The 17,666-nt window shown below is 39.3% G+C and overlaps 2 protein-coding genes across 5 annotated transcripts in view; one reads left to right on the forward strand and one right to left on the reverse strand.

The window, feature by feature from the left end:
- Positions 1-1,744, forward strand: part of LOC143028508 (uncharacterized) — a 7,357-nt gene extending 5,613 nt beyond the window's left edge. The window contains exon 4 of the mRNA XM_076190705.1: positions 1-1,744. This exon is cut by the window's left edge and continues 2,114 nt beyond it. The gene's annotated coding sequence lies outside the window, so the exon portion shown is untranslated.
- Positions 1,745-3,694: 1,950 nt separating this feature from the next.
- The window catches only part of LOC143028509 (disks large-associated protein 5-like), a 37,088-nt gene continuing 23,116 nt past the window's right edge, over positions 3,695-17,666 (reverse strand). For all 4 annotated transcript variants that reach the window (XM_076190706.1, XM_076190707.1, XM_076190708.1 and 1 more), the window contains exon 8: positions 3,695-7,980. In XM_076190706.1, the coding sequence (XP_076046821.1) occupies positions 7,823-7,980 (158 nt within the window). In that variant the 3' untranslated portion in view covers positions 3,695-7,822. The remainder of the gene's footprint in view (positions 7,981-17,666) is intronic.

A 17,666-nucleotide genomic window follows, 5' to 3' on the forward strand; every position in this document is an offset into this window, starting at 1 on the left:
GAAAACCAACCAAATCCCCTCTCATCTTGGTCCTCTGTGAAAATAGACCATCCCCTTCCACCCCACACAAGACAAAAGTGAGACAGTGCCTCTACGGCAGGGCCCAACAGATGGAGCTGTTCTCTCCCACCTCCCCTCCAAGTTTATCTATCAAAAATCCACTGAGCTGACAATAACATCACTTTGTGCCATGCCCCCCTTCCCCATCTATCTGCAACTTCTCTACATCCTCACATCCTTTGTACTCTGCTCACTACCCCCAAAGACACTTCTTGTGCATCCAAGGCACCCACCATCCCTTCCAGTCCACCCGTCTTACCCTGCTTTTCACATTTCTTATGAGTCTTTCCTTACTCATTCTGTCCATGTCTTTCCATATATCCAAACCAGCTCTGCTACCATTCATTTTGTCTAAACAACTCCAGCACTCCTTCATGTACCCCATCCAGTAACCCCCTTTTCCACCTATGCCCTAGACCACCTGCCATACTTCTCAAATGTGTCATTTTCAACATGTTCAGATTTTTCTGCTCCCCTCAAACTCCAAGACTCTTGTACAATCTTTTAACTGCATTCTTAGGTACCTATTTCTCAGAATACTTTTCGCTCTATAGACATTTACCTGCCTCCTTCACTCTACAGTTCATCTCCAGCCTGCCATCCCCATCACTCCTTGCACATCTCATCACTACTTTTGCCCACCTTTACTCTCAAGTACCCCCACTTCCATACTGTCACCAATTATCTCAGCCTCTTTTCACAATATCACTCACCAACTCCAAACCTCTACCCAGCACTCTATGCTCATCCCCCCCCCCCCCAATCCATACACCCTATCCACATGCATGTTGACAGCCATGGCAACCTCACATCAACCCTGTCATTTGCCTTCTCCAATATTGGGTACCCTAACCAATAAACTAGAGACTTGGGTACAGATAAACACATTTCAATGAGTATTTTTTGTACTTCAGCATAAGCATCAGGAAATGTAGCTGAAAAAAAGTGTAAAAGTGTATTGAAATAGAAAAAAATACTAATCCCAAAAATGGACATATCCAGCACAATAAATTTTCAATGCAGTGATTCCCAAAAAGGGTTAAATTACCATTATGGGGTAATTGAAATTTAGGAGTAACAAATCATTGTTCATGAAATTCATAACCAATTGAAATTGAATGAGTAACTGTAATCTCTTCTGACATTACTGCCACTGGTCCTCACCAAATTTAGTCGTGTTTATTGAATATTAGGTTGTAAATAAGATATTATGGGCGTTAACATGGTCACTGCTGAATTTTCTTATGGAAAAATTAGTTACTGCCAAAATTAATTGGGAACCTCTGTATGCACTCATTATTACCTAATGCCAAGGACTTGATGTCATTCCTTGCTGTTAAGGTCTTCTTGTTAAATAAATTCCATGTACACCTCTGATTAGATCTTTGTAAGTATTGCAAAGGCAGTTCAGAAATACAATTATAGTACAATATTCTATTTTTTCTATCATGTACAGCCATGATCCACAGTTCCTATCACACCTGGACTCCCCAGAGATGAAGAATATACCCTTCTGGTTGGGAGCTACAAGAGTAATGATAACAAAAGCGGTTTGTAAATGCTGCTGACTGGGAACATAATAGTTCCCCATGAAATTTGTTTGCATTTTAAGATGCACTTGACAGTAACAGAGTACATGGAGGAGTATGACAGAAAATTTTGAAAGTAATAAAAAGATGTTTTGGAAGGAAGTTGTGAGAGGAAGGGGAGGTGAGTGAAGCCGTAAAGAAAAAGTAAAAGGTATAATCATCAAATGTTAACAGAATAGGAGGCGGTATGGGGAAGGTGGGCAGATTTTACAGAGTTGTTTAAAGAGGAGGAGGATAGGGAGGGATTGGTGGTAGCAGTGGAAGGCGCTAAGAAATTTACAGTGATGGGAAAGGAAAATTAAGGAAAAAAAAAGATGAGGTACAAGTAGTTTTGAAAATTATGAAAGTAGGCAAGGCACTTGGGTTAGATGGGTGTTATGTGGAGTGTCTGAATAGTACAGTAATAGTACAAGGGGAGAGGATAATAGAGAGTTGAAAGTAAGTCATAAAGGATAGGGGCTGGAGGAAGTGGATAGCTTTAGGTATTTGGGGTCACATATGGCAGGAAAGGTAGGAGGAAAGGTGGAAGTAAATTGTAGATTGAAAAAAGTGAAAGAAGCAAGTAAATGCCTTGGGGGATTAAAGTGTTATGAAAAATAGGTACAGTAATAGTTGAATGGCTAGTGAAGTTGTTTACTGTGTCTAGGGGAGAGTAGAGGCCCAGAGGACTGGAGGTGCCTGTATAGTTCTGCTTTACAGGGGGAAAGGGAGACAAATGTGATTGTAGTAGTTTTAGAGGGATCAGTTTGAGTGTAGTTGGGAAGGCTTATGGGAGGATTTTAATTGAGAGGCTTAGGAGAGGAACAGAGGGAGTAATTGGTGAGGAACATTGTGGGTTTAGGAGAGGTAGGGGTTGCATGGACCAGATTTTTGTGGCAAGACATATGTGAGAAAGTTTAAGCAAAAGGTAAGGATGTTTTTTGGGCCTTTATGAATTAGGAAAAGGCTACCATTCAAAGGATGACATGTAAAATATCAACTGTAAGAGACCTTTCATATTATGTAATCACTACCAAAGTGTCATAATTACACAGTACAACCATGGTGAAAGTGTCTTAACAACACTATGATTTTCATTGGCTTATTGAACAATGATTCTTCTTCAACATCCAATGTTTTTGATACCTAATAGTAATAAGCAAATAATATACACGTCTGAATATAAATATATACAATATTTTCATCACCTGGTAAATATGTATTACATATAGATGGAATGGTTTGGACACATGGAAAGAATGAGTGAAGAAAGATTAGTAAAAGAGGTGTGGAAGGAGTGAACATGAGGGGATGACCTAGGATGAGATGGTTGGATGGGGTAAAAGGAGCATTGGAAAAGAGAATGTCTGTTGAGGAAGGACGGGAATAGACAGAAGATAGGGGTGAATGGAGAATGGTTGTGTATGGATGATGCTGTGATGCATGAGGGGAAGTGGGTGGGGGATGGAGCAGTGAGGGATTGTGTGTGAAAAATAAATTGGCACAGCCTAAAGGGATTTTCCATCTTCTCCATTTCTGCATGAGGAGACAGGGGGGTGGTCACCAATTTAATGAAGCGGCCTTTCTGTGGATGGGCTGTGTCTTGCAACACTGCTTCTGACCCAGGGCAGTGGGTGAGATACAGGGATGATCTGTCATCCAGGAGGAGCCAAGATAAGAGGGTAGGGGGTGGGGCAGATAGAGGAGTATGTTGGGATGGAATGGGTAGGAGTGGTTTTTTATGCCCCCTCTCCTTTGTTTTTTTGCAATCTCCCTTGTAAGGGGGGAAAAAGCTTTTGGTATATGTATGTACATATAGAAACCTATTAATGCTATTTGAAACTGACAGAAGCAATGTATTCACTGTCTCACCCAATGGATACTCAAAATATGCACAATATTTTATTTTGTAAACCTATCCGACAATTGACACCTTGACGTGGTGGACATGTTTGTCTTCATAACTACAAGAGCATTCCCTTTTATCACAATGGTGGCAGAATTCTTTCCTTCCCGCCATAGCTGCTTCAATTTTACAAAATGAAGGATCTTATAAAAATGAAGGATTTAATTTCTGATTGTTTATTAATATACATCTTACTTTCTAGTAACTTGAGAAAAAATATATCTATTGATCTTACTTTCAAGTCAGTTGGGGGAAGAAATATAATGTTAAAAATGAACATAAAAATGTGAGAAAATCTAAAATCTAATCAGACAGTTTCTATGCAAGAGTTGTGTACATATTTTGTGAGGTACAATTCAGTGTTGACATACCAACATTTCACACTGCATTTATTCTGTACAAGTAAATATTATCTTTGTTCATTCTGATAAGAAAATATATCTTACAAGGCAATCTATACAGTACTCTGTAACACAGGTTTAAATTTGTCCTCTAAAATGTGAATTTAGTTAATGAACCCATAAACTAAATTAGTTTCCTTGAAAGATGAACAAAACTCCAACTACACTAAACAGTGCTTATTTAGTGCAAAGGTCTAAAGATGGAGCATGAAGGATGGGGGGGGGCAATGCTGAAATCATGAACTTTTGAAACTACCTGTAATAACAGAACACGGTTTTTGTATTGGTTGTCAAACTTGCAGTTTATGGGTTTAAGATAATGATAAATGCTCCATTAGCTGTGGCAGTCTGGAAATTCTTATACAAATAATATATATATTTTTCATATTCAGTTTCATACTTCTAATTTATATAATAACATTTGTTGCCTCAAGTTTCACCGAAACCTGCAGCATCACAGTGGTTGGTGACAGTCTTTTGGTCCTCCCATAGGTCTATCTGGGAAGAAATTGACTTGTTTGAGCTGTATTACCATAAGACTGTCTCTATATCAACAACTTGTAGTACTAGGGAGTACTCTTTGTTAGCTCTCCTGTGTAAAGGCTGAGGAAATACAATCAAAATTGATGGAGCTCTTCAGTCAACTCCAGATGAAGGGGTGGGTGTTGACAAGATTTGAAGATGGGAAGCAGTAAAATTATTTTCTCTTGACATTCATTTTAACATAACCACCACTTGCAGGTTTCCTTTTTTTGATCTACAGAGCAATAGAAAATACAAGGGATATGTGCATACATCAATTTTCATGTCTATAACTCGCATTTCAGTAGCAATGTCAGCTGCCATTTCCTTTCTGATATGATATAGGGATTAATGATGAATACCTATTTGTGGTGGTCCTGTAAGGTGGATAGCACAGCTGCCCATTTCCAAAACCTGTCTACCCCTTCATCTCTATCAAGATACGTAGTCTTGAGAGGTGGACTCTCTCTGGGCTGGTCCCAAAATATCTATCAACTTCAACTATTTCTCTTAAGCCTTTTCACACATAGAGACCTGACAACCAACAACTGTTCCCCTCCTACCTTCAGGCAGTGACACAGAAACTGTCCCACACCAATACAACACTTACAACAGTCTAAGGTTTCTTCCCAGAGAAATCTGTAGGAAGGCTCAAGTACCATTGCCAACTGCTGTGGAAATGTTGGTTTTCCATTTATTAAAAAATGCGACAACTATTATCATGGTGATACTCATGAGTTTCTGTTCAGGCCAAGATCAGAGGATCCCCCACCCCTGAGGATTATACTTAGAATAAAATTGTCTCCACCAATCAAGATCTCTTTCTCCTTGTTCAGTTTATTCCTTAGCAGAGTAAAATTGTTGGGTCTTGGCCTGAATTAAGATTATAAAATAGAATGGGCAATATTGTTCAACATATTATCTACCATCCTTTAAAAATAATGTCTGTGTTTTTCCAGAATGCATGTTACAGTTATGGCAAACAGGGACCAACAAGTGGTTGTCCTGCTAGAAAGATGTCAAAATTATCTCCTTGCCATCCATTTTCAAAATACATCAACATCCTCACCTCCATCTAGGGGTACAGATTCAACAAACAATACCTTTCTATCCAAAGCCCATTTCACCCCATCCAGTTATCTCGTTCTTGGTTTACCCTTCAGGTTCACTACATTCATCTCTACTTTTCATGCTCTTTTATCTCATCTTTCTTCATTCATTCTTTTCAAGTGCCCAAACTATCCCAGTATTTTTTCATCTGCCAACTCCCTTTCCACCCCTACTTTCCTCCTCATTTCTCACTTTATCCATCCTTGTAACATTAGCCATACTTCTCAAACACATTTAAATTTCTCCTTTCTGCCTCTCTTAAATTCAAAATTTCTGCCCATACAGTGTCATTGGCTCAATCCTTCCCCAGACAGTTCTTTCTTATGACACTTTTCATTCTGTCAAGACATTTACTTGGTTCCTTCACTCTAGTTTACCTCCATTCCCTGCTCCTGCAACCACATAGCCCATGACACATATGGAGTTGGACATCTAAAATCTACATAATAATAAACGTTATCTCAAAGCTCTCCCACAGATCTCTCTGGGAAGAAACTTTGGACTGTTATCTATGTTGTACTGATGTGGGACTATTTCAACGTCACTGACTGAAAGTAATAGGAGGAGGGGAGCTGTTGCCAGTTGTCACCTCTCCATATATGAAAACTTTTCAGAAAAATCAGCTGAAGTTGATAGATATGTTGGGATAGTCCTGAGACAGTGTTGGCCCGAGGGATTTCCTGACGGAAATGGGTTGACAAGTTTTGAAAACTAGCAGCTCTGCTGTCCATCTTGCAGGACCACCACAAGAAGATACCTGTCACTGGTCCCTGGAATTTTAATTTATCAACCTGTTGCCTCAGGACTCTTGCAGGAGACCATAGCTCTCCCAGGCAATTGGCAATTGCCACCAAGCAGACCTCTAAGTCACTCAGGGAATAAGTATTGTGTTGTTATCTAGGGACTTAGTGTGAGGCAGTAAAGGATAAAATGCTCAGTGTTGTCTGTGTAGTGGTTGCATTTAGGACCATGCCTATTCTATGTTGGTACTGTCTTACAGCTGGTGTCCTCAATGCAAGTGTGCCAACATGGTTCTTTCTTTTCTGAGGGATATTTCAGTATTGAGTTTCGTGGTCTGTCTTGAAAAGCTTTAGTATTTTGGTTGCATACATGTTTTTTGTGATGACGTATTGTGTGGTACTTTTGAATAGTGTGCTGTTCATATAATTTTTTTTTACATTCAGCTGAACATGGCTGTGCAACATAATGAGATGGGCAAGTGGTTTTGAGGGCTCTAGGATTGAACTGTACCCATCATCTTCATATTTCCTATGGGGAGGATTTTGGTTACTGTATGGAGGTGTCCTACTGTGATGATTTTTCATGCACCTTGTTATTATTCTCACGGCTTTCCTTTATATAGTTTGTAAAGAGTATATGTTAATTTTCCCGATTGTTTGGAATTATACTGAACAAGCACAGTCAAGTGTAGTTCTTTTGAATTACTTGTAGACAGTAATTGGAGTTAAGCTCTGTTGTCCAAAGACCATGCTTGCAACTGATTTCAGTTGGTTTAATTTCCTGTTAATTTTCATTATCAGATCTTTGATGAGTGGGCTGAAGGTCATACAAGTATTGAGGCCTAGAATTTAAGGGTTCCTTGCCAATGGAAGGATTTGGCCATTTAATATTACATTTTTTTCCCTTTTTCATTTCTTTTTTTCTAATTCATGGTTGTCAGAAGTGAAAATTATTACTCATGTTTTTTAGGGTGAGGCCTCCATTCCGTTATTCTGAGCCATTGCTCTAGTCTAAGAAGGCTTGGGTGGTCTTAGCTGCTATTTTGTAGTTGTAGTCTTACATTTAAGACTGCAACATGTTGGGTTATAATCATGTCATTTGCATAAGTAAATGCTTTGGTGTTATGTTCTCGACACAATATTAGATCACCTGTAGAGAGGTTAAACAGTATAGGTGTATCACTCCCAATATCATCAGATCACCATTAAAACACCATACTGTCTACCAATACTAACCTGCCACCAAAATAATGGATCCTTCAAGACATTACACCACTTCACACAGTCAACCATTTACAAGAAAAGCCTAAGACCTGAACACAGCCATAATAGTGAGAAGGATCCTCGTAGTTTGCTATTCTTGGAAGCCCTTGAAATTCAAGCCAGATATGGCAGTGATAATGTAATGACCTTGTCTACCTTAAGAATTCTACTAGCGAAATTATTCAACCTTTTGTAAATTGTGAAAGTCATTCACATACTGAATGACCTCCTCCAAGATCCTGTACTATTTGATCAATCAAGGACTAAAGCTGCCTTACACGAGTTAAGATCCCTTGTCATTTTCATTGACCTGGTTATTCTTATACATGGAGAATAGTCTTTGTGAACTGGAGGAGATTCCTGCAGCCTCTTCTTGAGTACTGTGGAGGACAAGAACATCTGCTGGCTTCCTGCAATCAAACAAATATTCATAGCATTACACATATGGAATCAAATGAAGGTACTGCATGGGTCTCCCATCAACAATCTTTGCTATTGCGTGTGTGTGTATATATATATATAAGATAAAAACAATCTATGCAGAAGCCTCCAATCCACCTACTCCCAAATCATAAAAAAATCCACCAAAAATATTTGAATAAAATAAATATAATCACATTTAAGCTGAGGAGGTAGTATCAATTGTATTAAACAATAGAACAGACATTGAGAAGACTTAAGTCTATAGGCTTGGCAAATATGAGCCTAGCAGAGCAAGGAAAATAAAAATTAAATTCAAATCACACTCTGTAGTGAACGAGTTCAAAGATTTTCAATTCCTCTGTTGCCCCATATCTCTTTTGCACGAGACCCACAGCTCCCAGGTAATCAGATGCAGCCACCAGACTGCCCCATAGGTCACTCAAAGAAAAAATATTGTATTGTCTGGGAACAGCTAGTGTGGGGCAGTGTAAGATGAGGTGTTCAGTGTCCTCTATGTGGTGGTTGCATCTGGAGCAGTTTGATTCTGTGGCCAGGCCTACTCTGCTAATACTGTATCAGTGTTGGACAGTGCCCTGAATATAAGCATGCTTGTGTGGTTCTCTCTTTTCTTGAGCGTTTTTGTTTTTTTTGGTGGAGCTGATATTATGGAAGATTTGGTGGAGTCAGGAGTTTGAAGAGCTTGCTTTAACATGGATTAGTGACAAAAAACAGCAGGTCACCATTAACAGTATAAAATCCAAACAGGGTGGTGTTACTAGTAGAGTTCCCCAGGACTCCGTTTTGGGTCCCATATTGTTTATTATAAACAACTTAGACACTGGGATTATCAGTAATGTTAGTAAGCTTGCGTGACATTAAAACAGGATGCCATCTTATGAATACATGGTCTGTGAAATGGCTAATGGACTTCCATATCTCAAAAGTGCAGCATGTTAACCACTTTGGTATGATGACGCACATGTAGGTGTCATGAGGCACGAGTAGGTACACGAGGATGCCGGCATCTGCATCTTGATTATACACATTTTTTTTACAGTTGTACAAGAGTTATCCCTGCATTCTGTGAACTGATTTGATCATGTTTTCTTTGTTTATTATTACTCAGAGTAAAAGAGAGAGTAATACAACAGTGACTATATTTTATAATACGAGTAGTGTGATGAATCACGTTTGGCAGCTGATGCTGCATGCAAGAATTTGAGTCATACTGAAGTGGTTTACACAGTTTTACATAATCCAGAAAACATGTATAGCTTACACACCATACTAGAGAAAAACCAAATGCGAAAAGGATATGGAAGTGTTAGCAAGTCCACACCTTAAATCCATGAGCTAACAGGGGATTAGGTTTTATCACAAGGACAATTCCAAATAAAAGTGCAGATGTAGTTATTAAACTACCTGGTGATAGACCCATCCTATGTGGTACAGTTTTGGTCTCCATCCTATAGAAAGGATATCAATTCACTAGAATCAGCAAAGTAGGACTCATGGAGTTACATGGACAAATGAACAGCAACCCTATTGTTTCTTACATGGCTGTTTCAGAACTTATCCTATTACTACCATTATTATTTTCTCTTAATTATTTTCTATTACTACCATTATTGTTATCATGCCATGTATGGTATGTATTATTATCATTATTTTCTTCCTTTTTATTTTTTCTCTCCTTAATATATTCAGAAATAATTCTAATTGGAGATTTGTAGTTAAATCAATGTCAAGAATTTTTTTTCAATACCTCTACAGTGGAACAATCAATAATGTTGGATGGTAGATCATTCCATATCTTAACCCTACTGAAGAAAGTATTTTACCACGTATGTTTGAAATAGTTTTCCTACAATCTTGCACACATTACTCTTAGTTGCAGTGGAGGTATCAATTTTAAAACATTTTTTTCATATCCATGTATTCAATTCCTTTGACAATTCTGAAGACCTGAATTAAATGTCCTCTCATTCTCAGTTTCGAGAGACTAAAAGTTAGCTCACTTAAGTGCTCTTCGTATGGCTTATTTTGCAACCTATGAATGAGCTTTGTTACTCTACACTACACTCGTTCTAACTTCTTTATATCCTTCTTGTAATATGAGGACCAGCACTGTACACAGTATAGGTTAGGTCTGACTCAGGCACTGTTTAGATTAAGAATACTTCCTTCAGTTCTAAAACCAAAAGTACCTATGAATCCAATGAATTTATTTGCAGTTCTAATGACCTCAGAGCACTGTTTGCTTGATTTGAATTCAGGAACCTTTGAGAAAGCTGCTACTGCAGGAAGCATATTCTAAATTAACAATTCCAATAATGCTCCAAGAGGTACAAAACAAGTCCGTAACGTTAAATACGATGACAAAAATGTTGTGTATGCAGACAAAAGCACAACACAGATGATTTGCAATTAATTGTGTGTCAGGACAATATTTTAACCCATGATACAGGAAGCTTTGACTACCAAAGGAAAACCAGCAAATATTGTGCCCTATACAGAGGGACAGCTTGTGCAAATGAATGCCGCTTTGAATATCTCCAATAAATACGCATCAGTTCTTGGTGTAGATAGTACATCCAATCTAGGGCCATTGCTATCTCACAGTATCTGTGACACACATCATACGATGTGAAGGCTCTCTTTCAAACTTGGCAGTCTATATTTCACTCCTATATACAGGGTAGTGGGCAAGGTATTAGAGATGGTTAAAGAAAATGGAGAAAAGTGGGAGGTGAGCCAGTTGTTGTTTGCGGACAACACTGCGCTTGTGGCAGGATCGGAGGAGGGATTGAGGAAGTTGGTGGCAGAGTTTGGGAGAGTATGTGATAGAAGAAAGCTAAAGATAAATGTGGGTAAAAGTAAGGTGATGAGATGTACAAGGGGTGAAAGTGGCAGTAGACTGGAAGTGAGCATTAACCCTGGACAGGTAGCGTTGTGTCAGATCCGCACCAGGACGCTGCGCAAAACGCGTTTTTTGGTTTCTGCGCATAGACGCCTGGCATGATCTCGCTTGTATTTCAGGGACCGTTAGTCATTCACCGGCCTCAGTGAAAGCAACATGTGTGTCACCTCTGCTCCGCCACCTTCACCCGCTATCGCCCTCCAAAGTTGTAAATGGTGCATATCTGACACCACGCTACCGTTACTCGGGTAAGTCACGCAATTGCAAAAGTTTTGCAATTTTCATTACTGCATTATTACTTAGTGAAATAATTTTATTGTGTTTATCGGAAAATATCAGTGAATGGTGTAGCTACCCGTACCAATCGCCATATTGGATCGGAGGGCAGCGAAAATTTGATTTTGAGGCTAATTTCTAATTTTCAATTTTTTTCTATTATCAGATTTCAGCATGGCAAAGAGAAGTCTGACGGAGGAAGAGTATTTGCAGGCCCCTTTTCGTGAGTAGCGATGAAGAGCCTTCTATAGTGACTTTTGAGGCATATGCTCTCTCTGCCCTTCCTCTTCTAATGCCAGGACCAAGCTTTTGTGTGTAAAGTGCCATAAACCTGCATGTAACTCGCATGTCAACTACATCTGTGACCGGTGCCATCGCACGTGGTAAGTTTCACAAATTATTTTTTTTACCAGTTTATACTTACTAAATATAATTTTTAATACTTTTTATCCTATCTAGGGCCATTGTAAATTACTTTTGCAAAATTTCATGCATATCCATCCATTATTAGTACTCTAAATATGCCTTCCTTTTACGTAAATTGCGCACAGTAAGGGTTACATTGAAACTAAGCCTTTTTTTTCTAGTTTATGGTCACTAGATATCATTTTCTAAGGTTTTGTCGTCATCTAGGATTATTGTAGATGACTTCTGGAAAATTTCATCCAGATCTAATAAGTATTACTACTATAGATATAGCCTTCCTTTCACACCAAAAATTTTAGTGATTTTGTACATAAAAAAAATCAACCGCTTTTTCTTTTCTTTACAGATTTTGCAGTTTTGCTCCAATCAACAATGTTTTTACATCAATCAACTCAGAAACTCTTCTACTTTCAAGAAAACACTCGTTATTAGTGGAATTTGGTATTCTAAAGTGTACAGTGCCTGTTATTTGACCAAATGTCTATTTTTACAATTTTTTTCGTAATCATGTAAGTAAAGTGTTATTTTTATATTCAGCATTTTTTTTCTCCTTCACCAGTAGAAAGTAGAGTCTTTATATTATTGAAATATAATAAAATAAATAAAGAAGGGCATAATGGTAACTGGGTATAAGCGCCCAAAGTGAAAGTAACAGATATGACACCACGCTACCTGTGCCGGGAGAGTTTGTCCACGCTACCTGTCCAGGGTTAAGGGAGAGCGACTGGAGGAAGTGGATAGTTTTAGATACTTGGGTGCAAATGTGGCAGGGAAAGGTGGAGTGAAAGTGGAGGTAGAATGTAGATTGAGAGAAGCGAGTAAATGCCTTGGTGGATTAAAGAGTGTAATGAGGAATAGACATTTGGGAATGGATGCTAAGAGGAGACTGTATGAAGGAGTGATTGTGCCAACAGCACTGTATGGGACAGAAACATGGAACATAAGAGAAGAAGAGAGAAGGAGTTTGAATGTGTTTGAGATGAGGTGTCTGAGAAGTATGATGGGGGTTACTAGGCTAGATAGAGTGAGAAATGAGGAGGTAAGGAGGAGAACGGGGGTGGAAAGGGAGCTGGGAGATAGGGTTGATGAAAGAATATTAGGATGGTTTGGACACATGGAAAGAATGAGTGAAGAAAGACTAGTAAAAGAGGTGTGGAAGGCAGATGTGGAGGGAGTGAACATGAGGGGGCGTCCTAGGATGAGATGGATGGATGGGGTGAAGGAGGCTTTGGGGAAGAGGGGAATGTCTGTTGAGGAAGGACGGGAGAGGACAGAAGACAGGGGTGAATGGAGAGTGGTTGTATATGGATGATGTTGTGATAGCATGAGGTGGAATGGGCAGGTGGATGGGGGGTGAGGTAGTATGTGTGAGCAAATTTTGAAGCAGCCCAAAGGGATTTCTCCCCGTCCTCTCCTTTTAGGCAATGGGGGGACGGAGAGGGGGGGTCCCCGATTTAATGAAGCGGCCTTGCTGTGGATGTGCTGTGACTTGCGACACTGCTTCTGACCCAGGGCAGTGGACAAGGTGCAGGGATGACCCGTCATTCAGGAGGTGCTAAGATAAGAGGGAGGGTGGAGGGGTGTGGAGTGTATTCAGGGATAGAATGGGTGGGAATGATTTTATGCCTTTTTCTTTTTGGCTACCCCCCTTGTAAGGGGGAAAAAGCCTTGGTATATGAATGATATACAGTGAGACCTCTCATTAACAGACGTTAATTAGCTGTGTTTGTGGTGTTTTCGCTATGTTTTTGGTGCTGTTGTTTAGTGTGTGCAATCACTATGCAACCCAAAAACCATTCCAAAACACCGAAAACACCGCAAACACAGCTAATTAACGTCCGTTAATGAAAGGTCTCACTGTATATTAAAATGAAGTTTGGCAACTCTAGGTAAATGTGTTCACAAAACAGATTTTGAGCTCCTCCTCCTCCCTGCACCTCAACGCAACCCACAACCCTCTACTTCTTGTGGTGCAAGATGCAACTTAACTTACACATAGACAATTTTCATGCCTTATAATGAAGTTTGGAATCTCAGGGTGAAATAGTCCATGCGACAGACCTACCCACCCACATATGCCTGTGATCCTCCTCCTCTGCACAACCTTCTATTTCTCATGGTGTAAGACAGAAGCTACGTTACACAAAAAACATTCCTATGAAAAGGAAAGAAACAATGGATGATTTAAGCAGTAATGGTGAGGAACAAAGTGTGAAAGAAATTAGCAGAAAAGTTATGACTGTACATGGTACAGAGAAGAAGCAAGGGAAAGCATGACAAATGACAAATTACACAACTTTGCTACACCACCATACCATACATAAGGTAATTAATTAACTAATATTTGGGTTTTCTATACTTTTCTATGCATCATTTTACAACAGTAAAGCTTTCTTTTGAGAACTTTTTTTTCCTGAAAAATTGCTCACCACAGGTATGACTGACGAAACCCTATTGTATAGTTATTAGGTCAAGTGAAAATGTGCAAGAAGATAAAGACAAAGAAGAAGATGAAGACAAAGATGGAAAAAAAAAAAAATAAATAAATAAAATAAAATAAAAATTATCACTCAAAATTAAGCCCAGCTCATCTATGAAACAGCTGAAAAAACCAAAGGAAAAATTCCATCACCAAAACAATGCAATATCATCAATGGACATATAAAACAAGCTTCAAACCTATGACTCCCTACAATATACAAAAATAATACAAGATGTATCTCTCCCTTTATGCAAAGGATACATTCCTAAAAACCTTGCATACATGGAAATCATTTAAATAATCATAATTTTCCCATAAAGAACCATAGTAACAAGGTGGGTTAGATGCCAAGACAGTAGAAAATTTCACTTTTTCAGTTTCTGAACGATTAGCATTATGTGAACATAAGTAACACACTTTGTATTTAGTTAGTTGCAGTATACAGGAAATCAGCAACATGCATTGAGACATGTATCCTACTCTACAATATTCCTAATTATCTCCAAATATCTTACAATACCTAGCCTCAAATTCATGTACAGTTCCAACTTAATCTATATCCTTGATTTCCAATTACAGTAAGTCCTTGTTATACGGTACATACACTTTCCTGAAAACCTTACCGCAAATTGAAATTACCATATACCGAACCCATTATAACATGTAATAATAGGATATGGCAGACATACCTTCTCCCTGCTCTTCCCTCTTCAAAACCGAGCAGATACCATATCTGTGAATTTTTCTTACCGTAAATAGAATCGAGGGTAGTAATTACCAAATACCGTAACTGTGAATTTATCGGATAAAGAATTACCGTACAAGGACTCGCTGTATTATATTTATATTTGAATTCCCCATCTGGGGTATTGGCTGCATGTTATTGTGACAAAGTAGCATGCAGCTGATACTTTAGGGTCTATATGGGGTGCCCCTACAGACCAGAGCCACACATCATTTTGTCTGTGATAGAGGAAATCTCTGTTCATAAGATAAATAATGACACTTTTATTATACTGTGACTGTCCCCCCACCCTTTGTTACTGTCCTGTACCATTTCTCTGAACACTAGTTTCCTTTTTTCGCCTAATCCTGTGGTGGGGGAAAAGAATGCTGCCACCAAGTCTTCCCACTTGAGTCATACGAGGCGAGAAAAACGGGACAGGGATGGGACTTGGAATCCTGCTACCTGTAGCCCCAAAGGGGGCATTCCTAAAAAAAGTAAAGGCATAAAAGTATCTAGGAGTTTTCCAACCAGTACCCTAAGGTTTGGGTCTTTTAATGAGCGTGGATGTGGTACAGATGAGAGTAAAAGGGAAGAGATAGGCAGTATGTTTGTGAGAAAAAAGATGGATGTGTTGGCATTGAGTGGAACTAAGTTCAGAGGGAGGGGCGAGTGTGAGTTTGGGAGTATAGTTGGGAGGTTCTCAGGAGTGAAGAGAGGACGAGGGAGAGAAGGGGTGGCTATACTAATGAGTGAAGAGACAGGTAAGCATGTAGTAGAGTGGAAGGAGGTTTCTTCAAAGTTGATGTGGATGAAGGCAAAACTATGAAGGGAGATGTGGGTTTTTGTAAGTGCATATGGGCCTGGTAGTGAGAAGTGTGTAGAGGAAAGGGAGGCATTTAAGATAGATTTAAAAGAGTACATAGAGGGATTAACCTCTTCAGTACGGGCCAAAATCTCGCGGGCAGCATTAGCTGCCAGACGTACGATGTGTTGTAATAATACTCGCATCATAAAATATAGTCACCGCTTATATCGATCGTTCTCTCTTTCACCCGTGAATTTTGATAACCATAGAAAATGTGATGAAGACAGTTTAGAGAGTATGTCATTACGCAGGGGCAACTACAATAAATATAATCAAGATGCCGATATGGCAGCCTCGCGTATCCACTTGCTCATGCCGCCTACGTATGCGGCACCGTATGGAAGGGGTTAAGGTGCAATGTCAATATAGTTGTATTGGGAGACCTTAATGCTAGGGTAGGAAATGAACCAATAGATGGAGTGATTGGGAAGTATGGAATTCCAGGAAAAAATCATAGTAAGTTGATGGTGGAGATGTGTCTAGAAAGAGAGTTGTGATAGTAAATATAGTGTTCAGGAAGAAAGTCAAGCATAAGTACACATGGGAGAGGGTGGTAGATAGAGCGTTAAAGGACAATATAGTGGTAACCAGGAGTACAATAGGGAGAGTTAAGGATGTACATGTTCTAAGGGGAGAGAGTGGGGGAATATCAGATCAGTTTTAGGTGGAAGGTAAGTTGAGACTGGAGAATAGGTGGAGAAAGAGGAAAAGGGCAGAAGATAGGGAGGTACTTAGAGTGAACTGCTTAAATGAGAAAGAAATGGAGTATAAGAAGAAGCTGAGAGAAGAGTGGAAGGGAATGAAAGATAGGGAATGAAAGATAGAGTAGAACTAGGAGTGAAGGAGGAATGGGGATGGTTCAAGGAGTCACAAAGTGTGCAAAGATGGTGTATGGAACAGGACAGGATGAAATAGAATGAAGGTTAGTGAGTGGTAGGAAGAGGAAGCAAAGAAGGGTGTAGAAGAGAAGAAGCAGGTTTTCACAGATTGGTTACTAATTAGGATGAGGGAATCATATGAGAGGTACAAAGTAAAGAGAAGAGAAGTAAAGCACAAGATAAAGGAGGCAAAGAGGAGAGCAGATGTGAAATGGGGTAAGAGTATGACAGAAAATTTTGAAAGTAATAAAAAAGGTTTGAAAGAAATTAAAAGAGGAAAAGGAGGCAAATCAAGTAGAGAAGAAAAGGTAAAAGGTGCAGATGGAGAGATGATAATGGAAGAGAAAACAGTGAGAGGAAGGTGGGTAGAGTATTTTAGGGAGTTGCTAAATGTGAAGGAGGATAGAGAAGGAAAGGTAGTTGCAGTGGAAAGCACTAAGAAAATGACCATGATGAGTGAGGAAAATGGAGGAGAAATAAAGAAAGATGAAGTGAAGGCAGCTGTTAAGATGATGAGAGCAGGTAAGGCACTTGGGTTGGATGAATACCATGCAAAATGTCTGAAAAAAGGAGGTACAGTGATGGTGGACTGGCTGGTGAGGTTATTTAATGTTTGTTTAAGAGAGGGTAGAGTGCCGAAGGACTGGAGTAGTGTCTGTATTGTTCCACTTTACAAGGGAAATGGGGACAAGGATGAGTGTAGTAGTTTCAAAGGAATCAGCTTGTTAAGTGTATTTGGGAAGGCTTATGGGAGGGTCTAGATTGAGAGGATTAGGAGAGGAACAAAGGGAGTAATTGGTGAGGAACAGTGTGGATTTAGGACAGGTAGGGGTTGCATAGATCAGATTTTTGTGGTAAGACATGTGTGAGAAAGCTATAAGAAAAGTTAAGGATGTCTTTTGGGCTTTTATGGATTTAGAAAAGGCTTATGACAGTAGACAGGCATTGTGGGAGGTATTGCAGATATATGGGATAGGAGGAAAGCTGTTAAGAGCAGTCAAGAGTTTATACGAGAGTAATAGAAATTGTGTTAGGATTAGAAATATAGTGAGTGGTTTGAGGTAAAGGTGGGTCTTTGTCAGGGATGTGTTACATCACC

Source organism: Oratosquilla oratoria, chromosome 9, assembly GCF_046742065.1.
Source record: "Oratosquilla oratoria isolate Oo_2021 chromosome 9, ASM4674206v1, whole genome shotgun sequence".
Lineage (NCBI taxonomy): Eukaryota > Metazoa > Arthropoda > Malacostraca > Stomatopoda > Squillidae > Oratosquilla > Oratosquilla oratoria.